The 13,549-nt window shown below is 37.3% G+C and overlaps 2 protein-coding genes across 2 annotated transcripts in view; one reads left to right on the plus strand and one right to left on the minus strand.

The window, feature by feature from the left end:
* Window positions 1–13,549, minus strand: part of LOC149063221 (polycystin family receptor for egg jelly-like) — a 222,862-nt gene that overhangs the window by 78,787 nt on the left and 130,526 nt on the right. The gene's annotated exons all lie outside the window — the stretch shown is intronic.
* Window positions 11,881–12,531, plus strand: LOC149063225 (uncharacterized). The gene has a single exon (XM_089217914.1). It carries the CDS (start codon window positions 11,881–11,883, stop codon window positions 12,508–12,510), a length of 630 nt encoding a protein of 209 aa, XP_089074040.1. The 3' UTR covers window positions 12,511–12,531.

The raw sequence follows: 13,549 nt of genomic DNA on the forward strand, positions 1-13,549 counted from the left end.
TATGCCATTCAATCTCCATCGTGACTAAGCCAGCTCATTTTCCTGCCTTTAAGTGTTTGTATAATGACCTCTTCTCCCAACAAGTCTTTAATTTATTTATTGGGTCTTATTTCATATTCACCTGATTGGTCATTTTTTTTTTTTTAGACCAAAAATACGTCGAAGGAATTTCTTTTCTAAAAACAACCAGTTCTGTATCGTCCTCTTTTGACGTTGGTCATGTTTCGCATGAGTATAAAATTACTGGTATCACTAAAACATTTTATTATCTCATATTTTACTTTTTTGATAATACCTTGGACCTGAAGGTTTTCTGTAACGCAAAATAACACGCTATAATAAGTAACGCTAAATAACGTTATTTCACACTTTTACTCTCATGTTTATTTCATCGTGGTGATTGTTACGACTATTTATATCCACTCCAAGATATTTGAAGCTCTCTACGTTTTCAAAACAAGTATCTCCGATGTCCAAATTTCTGTTTTGTTGTAGTTAGTTACCTCTCTTAACTACCATATATCTATATAATATATATATATATATATATATATATATATTAATTAATTGCAATTCGTTGGTCTCACTAAAACTCGAGAACGGCACGACCGATTTGACTAATTTTGGTCTTAAATTATTTGTGGAAGTCAAAAGAAAGTTTAAAATGTGAATGAATATCAAAGTCTTATTATTTTTAAACATTTTTATTTATAGATGTAGATTGATAATTTGAAAGTTATAATATGGAGATCTAGCATTTATGGTCTATGTCCATCCTATTTGTCAATCGATACCTCAGACAAAGAGTCCATCCTTTTATCTTTGTGAGTGATTATTACCGCTACGTACGCGATAACTTTCTTGACTTCGGTGATTCTTGGTAATAGTGAGATAACAAGTTATATTCTCTTTTGTTATAGTGACACGTTACAGCTAAGTACGTGAAAACATTTCTCATTTTGATTAATTACAATTTACGATGCTGATGATAAGACGACCTGACATTGATTGTTACACTCAATCAAATGTACGAAGAGCTACCTCACAATACAGATCAAGAAATTAGTCGTATTGCCATGTCGGAATTGCGTTCTTTAGTGAGTGACAACAAAGTAGATAGGCTTAGAATGCAACGAGTTTGTGCAAATCAAACACGACATATAATGCAATTGAGTGAATTGCTACATAGCCAAACACCAGTTGATAGACATAACATCACTGCCAAAAATTTTAAATTAAAATTAAAATCTCTTATGAATTTCTTATTAAGCATCGCGTGTAAGACCAAGCCCGTTGATAGAATGGAAATAGCGTAGTCTGTCACATGCGCACATTTTAGTCTGATTGGTGGACAAAATAAGGCTAGATGAGACTGATGCCAAAATTTTAGCTAAAATTCTCTATGTTCTATTCTAATGTAATAGTTATATGCAGTAGTTATCAAACACATGATACATGGACCTTGCGGAGTTTTCAACTACAATTCAACCTGTATGGTCGACGGCAAGTGTTCCAAGAGACCTGATTGCTGAAACCATAACGGGAAATTATGGATACCAATTTTATCGTCGGCGATCAGTTGCTGAAAATGGGCGATCGGTAATTGTGAAGGTAAGATATTACCTTGGTTGAGTATATGAATAATTTAACATAATTTGTTAAAACATTAGTCTCATTCAATAATGTAATAAATATAGCGAAATAGTAAATTTACAAATAATTCATTATTCAATTGAACTCGCTTTAAGCATCTAGTACAAGCAATGTTCTCTAAGTTTAAATTTTGAAGCATGTTTTTATTAGGCATATACCTATTTAAACTGATGGCTTTCACAAACTACATTTCATTAGATACCTATTTTAGATTCAAACTAGATATGTATCTTACTATATTAATATCGTATACTTACATATACATTGTATGCATTGTATATGTTGAATGTAAACAACACACCCTAAAGTATGTAGATTATAAGTAAAATTATTCATACTGTAGTACAGCAGACGTTGAATAGGCATTTTGTATTACTAGCATATTCGTTCTATGTAGGTGTAGGACGATTAGTCGTTGTTTTATATTACGCCTCGGAGCACTATAGTTATTCGTATCAATTATACATATTATTATATTATTACATATTATATCCGATCTTATTATTATTTACCTTTAGCTTCTGTGTATCTGGTGTACTTCAACAGGTTATAGGCCCAGTATAGTAAGGAAATTATAATAAAGTCGGGTATGTTTGATACAATAATTAATGATTTACGAATCGCGTCTTTGTGTACAGATAGTGTGCAGCAATAATAATTCGTGAAGTATAGTGCAGTGCAGTGTTAGTGCATCGCGTGAAGCACAGAATTGTGTTTGTTATTATTACATTTATAGTGTACAGACATTGTACAGATAACTCGTTATTATGGTAAACGAATCTATAAAAATTAATAAACTAACTGGTAATGAAAATTGGGAAACATGGAAATTCCAAATTAAAGTCATAATGACTGCAGCCGATATATTTGATGTTGTGGCCGGAAAATCGAAAAATCAAGTTCGGAAACTGAAGAAGATGCAAGAAAAAGGTATGGTGTAGATAATACTATATATAAAAAGCGGCCAACAAGGCTCAAAAGTATATAGTCACGTCAGTGGATGAACAACCACGGCAGTATTAATATAATGAATTGTGACACGGCTAAGGAAATGTGGGACAATTTGCTTAGTGTATATTATAAACAAAAGCCGAACTCTAGTGTAACGTTGATTCAACAAAAGTTCTACAGCTATGTTAAAGACCCAAATGACAATATGGCGACTCATATTTCGAAATTGGAGAGTCTTAGAAGAAAATTAAAACAGTTAGGTGAACCAATATCCGACTCAATGCTTATGACCAAGATACTAATGACTTTGCCAGAAAATTATAAACATTTCTACAGTGCGTGGGATTCGATACCTAATGTAGACAAAACATTGTCTAATTTGTCATCTAGACTCATGGTAGAGGAAACAAGACAAACTCAAAGTTATGATGATGAGAGAGATACTGCAAACAGTAGTGCATTTTCGGAAAAGAAATCGTTTGGAACAAATAAGGAAAAACGTACGAAAATTGGCAATTCTGAAAATCAATGGAACAATGATAAAAAAACCAGACAAGTGTAATCATTGTTAAAAACCAGAGAATTGGAGACGTGAATGCTGGATTTTCTTAAAAGAACAAAAAGAAAGAAATAAGAGCAACTCAGGAAATGCGTTGGTTGGTGTACAATCAAATGACATCAAAATCAACGAATCACAAAAATGGTATGTGGATTCAGGTGCTAGCGACCACATGACCAACATAAGAGAATGGTTCAGTAACTATGAGTCATTTGAAGTTCAGTTACCAGTACGTATTGGTGATGGCAAACATATCATAGCAATTCGCAAAGGGAATATAAATGTTCAAACGAAAATCGGTAATAAATGGGTTGACAGTCATTTGTCAAACGTTTTACATGTATCTGATCTTAAGGTAAATTTGTTTTCATGTGGAGTGTGCCTTGAAAAAGGTATAAAAATGATAACAGACAGCGATGGATGTACATTTAAAAGGAATAATCAAATAGTTGCTATTGGAGTTCGTGAGAATAAAATGTTTTCAATGGTTCTGAAGACAAAGCCAGTGCAAGAAGCTGAACAAGCAAATATTGCAGTTAAAACTCTCACATTTTTACAGTGGCATGAAATGTTGAGTCATCAGAATGTCCAATATGTCCGGAGCTACTTGAAACATATGCGGATTCCATTTACAGAAACGAAAAAAATATTTTTCTGCGAAGCTTGCATTTATGATAAACAACACAGAAAGCTATTTACACTGAGAAATACAAAAACTACAAAACCAGGTCAATTAATTCACAGTGATGTCTGTGGTCCTATGGAGGAAAATTCACTTGGAGGTAAACAGTATTTTGTTATACTCAAGGATGTTTGTTCTAAATATCCATATGCGTATTTTATGAGCCAAAAATCAGAAGTTAAAAATAAATTTTAACTATTTTTAAATACAGTCAAAAATCAGTTATAATTGCAGTAATTACTTTAAGAAATGATTGTGGTCTGGAATATAAAAATACTGAAGTAAAAGCCTCATTGGATAAATGTTGAATAAAATATGAGACGAGTGAACCATACACACCCCAGAAAAATGGAAAGGCTGAAAGATCAATGCGAACATTTGTAGAAGTGGCCAGAACTATGTTATATAGAAAAAAATTATATATTAAGACACTTCGGGCAGAAGCAGTGAATACAGTCGTGTATACAATAAATCGTACAGGTAACACAGGTCAAGAAGGAAAAACACCTTATGAATTATGGTTCAATAAAACACCACATATAAATCATCTGAAAATTTTTGGTAGTGAAGTATATGCACATGTACCAAAAGAAAAACGAAGAAAATGGGATCAAAATGGTAGAAAAGGTATTTTCGTTGGATACTCAGAAGAAACCAAAGGATATCGTATAGGCTTTTTGGAAGAGAAACTTTAATAAGCAGAGATGTAATATTCAAAGAGTCAACAAGTCCATCTACAGCTACACAAGTAAAAATTATAAATAAAGAAGAAGAGGAAGAAATAAATTCGGAAGGTGAAGCTGGAAATGAGGAAGACAACAACGACGACGAAGAAAAGTTGGATGATGATGAACAGATATCAATAGGAGCTGAAGAGCAAACAAGAATGACACTCAGAGACAGAGGAAAACTCAATAAACCTATAAGGTATAGAGATGCATTATTTTCAGCATGTAATGATCCAGTTACATACGAAGACGCTATGACAGGTGACAATTAAGATGATTGGAAGGCAGCAATGAACGATGAAATGTTGTCATTGAATAAAAATAAAACATGGACACTTGTGGACTTGCCTCAAAATAAAAAACCTATAAATAATGGTTGGATATACAAGACTAAATACAAAGCGAACGGAGATGTCGATCGGTACAAAGCAAGGTTAGTAATAAAGGGATGTGCGCAAGTTCATGGAATAGATTTTCAAGAAACGTTCAGCCCAGGAGTGAAATATGATTCTATTCGAGTAATACTTGCGATAGCAGCAGCCAGAAAATTAGTACTCAGACAATTTGACATTAAAACAGCATTCTTATATGGAGATCTTGAAGAAGACATTTATATGAAACAGCCAAAAGGTTACGAAGATGGAACACAGTTAGTATGCAAACTTCAACGGAGCCTATATGGGTTGAAACAGGCACCCAGGTGCTGGAACAAAATGTTCAAAAATATGCTGATGAACTTTGACCTAAAGGAAACAAAAGCAGATCCTTGTGTATTCGTAAGTAATAAAAACAATCAATTACTAATTGTCGCTATTTTTGTAGACGATGGACTAATCGCAGCAACAAATAACCAGCTGGTGGACATAGTGGTGAAGTATCTAAAGGACAACTTCGAGACGAAGGAAGGTGAACTTGATCATTTCTTGGGTATTGAAATTGATCAGAGACCTGATGGTTCAATTTTCATACACCAATCTTCATATTGCAAGCGCATTTTAGAGAGGTTCAATATGGAAGAAACCAAAGTCCTGCATATTCCCACAGATCCACAACACTCATTAGATCCAAATTTGTCAGGATCATTGGAAGCAGGGGAAGTTCCATACAGAGAAGCAGTTGGAAGTTTGTTGTATCTAAGCCAAATAACAAGGCCTGATATAACTTTTGCAGTAAATCTTGTCAGTCGTTATCTAGAAAAACCTCTGACAATTCATTGGAATGCGGTGAAACGTATATTTAAATATTTAAAGGGAACATTTAATTATGGTTTAATTTATGATTCTAGTGTAACACCAAAGTTGCGTGGATATAGTGACGCAGACTATGCTGGTGACACAACAACGAGACGATCAACATCTGGATTCATTTTCATGATGGGAGATGGAATCGTAGCATGGTGTTCACAAAGGCAAAAATCGGTAGCACTTTCGACTACTGAGGCAGAATACATAGCACTGAGCCAATCTATACAGGAACTCACTTGGTTGACGCTACTTACCAGTGATCTTCTGGAGCCACAGGAAGATACACCTGTTTTGTATGCAGACAACCAAAGCGCCATCAAACTAGTGAAAAATCCAGAATACCATAAGTAAACAAAACACATCGATATTCGCTATCATTACATTCGTGAGAAGTTCAGTGAAGGGATATTTTCTCTGGAGTATGTGCCAAGCAAGGAGCAGTTAGCTGACATATTGACTAAGCCAACTTCACGACCAAGATTCCAGGAACTCAGGGAGATGTTGGGAATGAGATATATTAATTCTAAGTTTGGGTATATTATTTAAGGGGAAGTGATGAATGTAAACAACACACCCTATAGTATGTATATTATAAGTTAAAATATTCACACTGTTGTATAGCAGACGCTGAATAGGCATTTTGTATTACTAGCATATTCGTTTTATGTAGTAGCCTGTAGGACGATTAGTCGTTGTTTTATATTACACTTCGGAGCACTATAGTTATTATATTATTAAATATATCCGATCTTATTATTATTTACCTTTAGCTTCTGTGTATTTGGTGTACTTCAACAGTATATTACAAATATAGATAGCTTTATAAAAAAAAAAAAGAATAATCTTTTGAAAATAATGAATTTGCTTTTAAGTTTAGTTAACCATGCCTACCTTGATTGCTCGCTAATTTTAATATATTAAAATTTACTAAATATTACATACATTATTTGTCTTTATATCAGTGAATGTTTATCCTTACATATCATAATTCTACACATTTCAAATATCTTTACAATCATTAACCTTACCTGACAGATACGGAAAATGCTTCTAAATACGTTAAAAAATTAATAACAAAAATGGAAATAAAAAAGTTTTCGATCTCGGTCTAATACCTAATACTATTCACCACTCAGAATATATTACAATAATTTTTTTCTGATGCAATTGACATATTATAAATACTTGATAATTATGTTTCATGTCATAATTGGGACTTGGGTGATGTTATAATTATATTAAAAACTCATATTATAATATTTATAATAATATAAAACCTTATTTTGCATATTATACACGGTTCTTTTTTATGAAAGAAAAACAAATTCATAAAAATGTAGTTTAAACATTAAATTGCTTACTCAAATGTGATGCACTTTATTAATATTAAATAAATATTGTGTGACTTCCATGCGATAATGGCTTTACACTCCATGCCAAAGATGACCTCCTATTGAACTATCGTTTTAGATTCTGAACGAAGTGATGAATGTATTGATTTTACAATGATGTGTTTTTTTTTTGTGTCCGTGTACAGTATAACTAGTCGAAATAATGCCTAAATTTAAAACTTTGGGGGTGGTTTCCGATGTAAAAGTGAATATCCTTGGTGCATTATAGAGGTCAAAAGTAAACATTTTCAAACAAATTTCAAAAAATCGAGAAAAACAAAAAAAAAAAAATGACAGTAAAACGGGAATTTTTACGCAAAACCAGTTTTCGACCAAATCGATTTTTTTATATGGTTGTAAATCAAAAACTAATCCCTGTAAATACTTGAAATTTTCACCAAATGTTTATGTTAGTGTTATCTATATACAGTTTAATTTAAATTTTGAATTTTTTTGAGTTATTTATAGGCCACTGAAATTTTCAATTTTTTTGAGAATTATTTTTTGAAGTGTCAGTAAAATAATCTTGGATAACCAAAAAAATTTGAAAATTTAATATAAGGTTCCTTATGAGTTGTTATTATTGTAGCTAAAAATAAATAAAAATCGTTATTAAAATTTTTTTTTTATAACCGTTAATACTTCAAATTTTTACGAAATCTGTCGAAAACGCGACAATTTTCAAGTAATTTTGAAGTCGAAAAATCATAAATTTTTTTGTGTTTATAACTAAGGATTATAAATACAACACTAAGTTTTCTATAAGTTTTCCTTCAAATAGCTATAGAGGAAACTCGAAGCATTATTATAGGAAAAATTTTAAGTGCGTTTGAATTTTAAATTTTTACGAAATAGCGTAACAATAACGATTTATCCTGAAACGATTTTAAATATAAAATTTTAACAGTTATTTAGATTTTCTTTACATGATTTAATTTTCAAAATATTCTGACTTTTTCGAGATATTTATAGACAACTGAAATTTTCAATTTTTCTGAAAATTTTCTTTTGAAGTGTCAATAAAATTTTTTTGGGCCTATCAAAATACTTGAAAATTTAATACAAAGTTCCTCATAAGTTGTTCTTAAAGTGATAAAAAAAAATTATAAAAATACATAAACACAATTTTTTTATTAGCATTTGAAGTTCAAATATTCAAAAAATTACGGCAATTTTCAAATTATCTTAGATAGAAATTCATAAAAGATTTTCTTTTTAGATCAAAGATTTGAAAATTAAATACAAGGCCGTAACACATTGTAACAATAGCGGTTGAAAAATATTAAAAATACATAGGCACGATTTTTTTTTATAAGCATTTAAAATTCAAATTTTGACGAAATACGTAAAAATTACGGCAATGTTAAAATTATCTTAGATAGAATTAAATAAATTCATAGGGATGTGAGTGGTGTAAATGTACAGGATATATTTTTACCGGTTAAAAAATTTACCGTAAATTTTACCAATTTTTTTTTACCGGTAAATTATTTTTTACCAAAAAAAAATGTAGTGTGACCCCTCTAATCAAATGAAATCGAAAACGCTTAGTCTTAATTGTAAAGAGATATATTTTTTATCAAATCATAACAATACAATAATGAATAAAGTACTAATCACGGTTTAAGATAAATCTAATGGATATTATCATTTGTTAATTTTTGTTGAACAATTTTAGAATTTGTTCTTGTTTAATTAATCAGTGCTCGAGTATAATTACATTTTCACTTCCCATTTTTCATACAGGGTGAATTGACATTTAAATCTCCACAAGGTTCATGTATTATGTGTTTTGTGACTATGTCAAATAATATAGGATCTTTTTCTGGATTTGGTAATTCAGCTGAAATTATGTTATCATTTTTGTCTGGGTGTATTTTATTTTTCTACCATATTAGAATATGAGCGTGTGGTAATCCCTTTTGCTGCCATTCTATGGAATAAATACAGGATACAACTTCGCCAAATACATTGCTTTTTTTTATTAAATCAATCAATTTTTTCAATTTACATTTGAATAATCTCGCTACTAAATCATGTCTATCTCTTGCTTGCTGATGGGGTAACGAGTTTTCTGTTATTTCAGGCCATTGAGTGTTATATGTAAATGTCATAAATAAGCAAGTTTTCTTTTCGTTTGCGCTATACAAAGAGCGTCTTGTGTATACTCATGCATATGTCTAGGACTTGCAGGTAAAATGTATTATTGTCCTATATCTTCAAGGTCTCCTGTCGCGGACGTTATCGCAACGGCCGCGGCTGCTTTATTCTCGTCCACGATAACGCGACGGGACTGGGTCGTGCGACGACCGGTCTGGCCGTCATGGACAGTTCGCTTAGAACAACGGTCGCCGGACGTTAACCATATTATCCTCTTGTTAATTTAAGTTACAATAAAGAGTGTTGTCGTTAACAAAGTGTCGTTGTCTGTTACCCATTCCGTACAATACCTACATTGGCGCAGTCGGTAGGATTCACATTCGGGGTGGCACAGATCAAATTCCTAGGTCACGTCGTGGACGGTGAAGGAATAGACCGGGAACCAGAAAAACTGACGGCGATTCAGGAATTACCGGTTCCAAAGAAGACGAAAGACGTGTTGCGCGTGTTAGGCGTGTGTGGTTGGTACAGCCAGTTCGTGCCACACTATGCCGAGATCACAGCACCACTCACGAGTCTGTTGGCCAAAGAGACCAAATGGCGTTGGTCAGAAATTGAGCAAGAGGCGTTCCGGAAGTTGAAGGAGTCTTTGGTGTCCGCACCACGGCTCTGCCCTCCTCTTCCAGGTAAGCCATTCAATTTGCAGACCGATGCAAGCGAAGTCGGAGTTGGTGCCGTGCTCTTCCAGCGGGGGGAGAGTGGCGATAGGAAAATCATATCCTACGCCAGCAAAAAACTCAATCCAGCTCAGGGAAGATACTCGGCAGTCGAACGCGAATGTCTAGCCATAGTTTGGGTGGTTGACAGGTTCAGGCCGTATCTTGAGTCTGGTAAGTTTATGTTATTTACAGATAACGCGGCACTCCGATGGTTACAGCAAGCTCGCTGTACCAACAGCAAACTAACGCGATGGGCGTTACAACTCGGAGCTTTCGATTTCGAAATCCGGCACGTGCCCGGAGTAGAAAACGTAGCGGCCGACGCGCTATCCCGTTGTCTGGCGGGACCGAATACAGTGGACGAAGAATCGTTGGAGAATAACATCCACGGCCCCCCTGTGATTTGGCATGGAGTGTCCGGAGAAACTTCCGGAGTCTGCGGTGATCTGTCCGGCGTGTCCGGAGGTTCCGGTTTGGGTGTTACCCAGTGTGGAGCGATCCAGCCGGAGAGGGATGACGGAAACATCACATTGCGAGATGTCCGAGAGTGGTAACAGAATGACCCAAACATACGTGAGATAGTTGCCAAACTCTCCGTAGATGGTGCAAGGTTCAGGCGTCTGCTGAAGTTGTACGTCATCCGGGACAAGGTGTTGCATCGCCACCCTCGATCAATCGCAAATGGTGAGGAGGGGGTGGTCGTCCCAGCTCAGCTGACAAGGCCCAAATTCTGCTGCAAAGGTTTCACGACCACGAAACAGTGAATCACCCAGGGTGGAAAGAAACGTACCGAAGCATAAAGAGTCGTTTCTTTTGGGCCGGTATGCGTGAAGCAGTGCGTAAGTACGTGCGGCCATGCGACGTCTGTGCACGTGTAAAATCACTGAATCGCAAACCTGAAGATCGGAGGTGCACCAGGGTCCCACGTCAACCTTGGGAGGTGTTGAGCATCGATCTTATGGGTCCGTACCCACGAACGCCAAGGGGTAAGACAACGATTTTGGTAGTAACGGATTGTTACAGTCGTTGGGTAGAGGCGTACCCGTTAGGGAAGGCGACTACCAAATCGATTGTGGATACGTTCGAACGGGAGTTGTTCCCACGGTTCGGATACCCGAGGGCATTATTGTCGGATAATGGCCCACAGTTCGTATCCAAGGCAATGGGAGAGGCACTCAAGAAGTGGGGAGTGGAAGGTTGGACGACCCCAATATACCACCCACGTGCCAACCCGGTAGAAAGGCAAAATCAAGAGCTGAAGAAAAGGTTACGAACCTTACTTGTTGATAAGCCGCATCATCTGTGGGATGTCTACCTGCCACACGTGTTGTTCTCCGTAAGAAACAGAGAAAACCGAAACACCGGACAGTCGCCGGCCAAATTGATGTTCGGACGGGAGATCAAGACACCTGGAGATTGGCAGCTCGAAATGGCCGACGAATCTCCGATCGCGGGAAAAAATGATCCGGAGTTGGCCGGAACAGACCAGGACCCTTCGGGAGGAATCGAAGATTCTCTGGTGGAACCGGATGGTGCTCCGGTAGTAGAGGGGGCTTACCCGGAGACGCCCGGCCCCAAAGCCCCCAGAACCCATAATACCCCAGAATCCTAGGGAAAAGGCAACCTGTCAGTAGGGTATTGGGTATACTACAAAGGGCACCCGCAGTCAAGTGCGGAGAAGCGATTTCACGCGGGGTTCGCCCCGAAATTGTTAGGTCCGGTTAAGTTGGGCAAACCACTAGGAACCGGAGTGTTCTTAACGGAGGGTAAACACCCTACTAAGTTACATGTCTCAGCGATGAAGCGAGCTGTAGGACCGTCAGAGAACACTAACTAATCACACCTTGTTTCAGATGGCAGAACGAGCTAACCCACCACCGACCCGAAACAACCGGCCATCCCGTGGAATGATCGCCTTACATGTGGAGAAGCTCCGGGCAATGGCCGCGCAGTTGTTGCGGGAAGCCAGGAGGCTGACGCGCGAGGGTCCGGACGACGCGGTCGGAGGTTGGTCAGCCGAACGGGCAGCCACCGCTTCGTTCGGCCGAATACGGGCAAGCCCAACAGCCTGGGCGCTGTTCGAGCGTGGTTTCGCTGAGGGACGACGCTCCACTCGGGAGACCACTCCTCAGGCCGGGGCAAGGCCGAGGACTGGACCACCAGGCCGAGTGCCACCCCGACGGACGGCACCGGCATATCAGCGCCACGACGTACGGGACCATCGGGGCCGGTTTCAGCGACAACAGCAGCAGCCCGCACCGCAGTCAACCCCACCGGCGTCACGAGTCCCGCAGCAGCCGCCGTACCAGCAGCTACAGCCCCCGTCACCCCAGCCAAAGCCACCAACCCCCACACCACCAATCCAGCCAGGCCAACCACCAGCTACACCCGAGGCGCAGCTAGCAGTCGTGGAACGGTGGATTGAGGAGATGGAGGTGACCCACGAGGCGGTCACGGACAACCCGGCGAGTAGGGCCGAGTAGTAGGGTCGCGTTTCGCGGACTGGGGGGGGGGAGTATGTCGCGGACGTTATCGCAACGGCCGCGGCTGCTTTATTCTCGTCCGCGATAACGCGACGGGACTGGGTCGTGCGACGACCGGTTCGGCCGGCATGGACAGTTCGCTTGGAACAACGGTCGCCGGACGTTAACCATATTATCCTCTTGTTAATTTAAGTTACAATAAAGAGTGTTGTCGTTAACAAAGTGTCGTTGTCTGTTACCCATTCCGTACAATCATTCCATCATCGTACCATCATTTTCAAATGCGTCTTTTAGATGAATATATTGATCAACCTTGAGTTTTGATTGATTAATTCGTATAAAACGTAAACGCTCATTTTCTATTTTTGCATACATGTCAACGATGAATTGATTAAATAATTGATTATAACGGAGTAAATAATTTTCCGGGATTTTTCTTACCGTTGTTCTATATGCATAAAATTCCATTGCTGATACTTTTTTATCTGTATTTAAAGCACTTGCTGGATTTATTTGTTTAAATTCAAAGTGATAACCGTCTTCACCCCGCCAAAAAATTTAGGGATATTGTAAAGCATCATAAGATATAAGAGTTTCTTGAACTCTCATATATTCATTACTCTGTTTATGTAATATAATATCACGTTTTTTGAATTCATTGCCATTTATAACTGCTGCTACTTTGTTTATTGTTGGTAAATTGAAGCATCGTTCATGTTCTCCTGTAGGTATTTTGTCAACTTTTAAAACTATTTTACATTAATCTGTTAACATGTTTTCTAATGCAGATTTGAAGATTTTTATCAATTCATTGTGTTCGTATAAAAAATTTTGGATTGATTCAATAATATTACCATTGACATTTGGAATAACATCGCATCTTTGTTTTGATTGAATTTCATCCCAAATCTTGGGAGGATCACAGCTGAGGTATAACGCCAACGAAGCTCGATCCCACCATCCCATTATTGATGTGTGACTGTAACGAGAGCAAGAATGGTACTTCGAGATGTGAGGTGATGCGCTGAGGGAAATGACG

The sequence above is a fragment of the Diuraphis noxia genome, unplaced genomic scaffold, assembly GCF_037042655.1.
Source record: "Diuraphis noxia isolate RWA-SAM2 unplaced genomic scaffold, SU_Dnox_SAM2 contig0001, whole genome shotgun sequence".
In the NCBI taxonomy this organism is placed as follows: Eukaryota; Metazoa; Arthropoda; class Insecta; order Hemiptera; family Aphididae; genus Diuraphis; species Diuraphis noxia.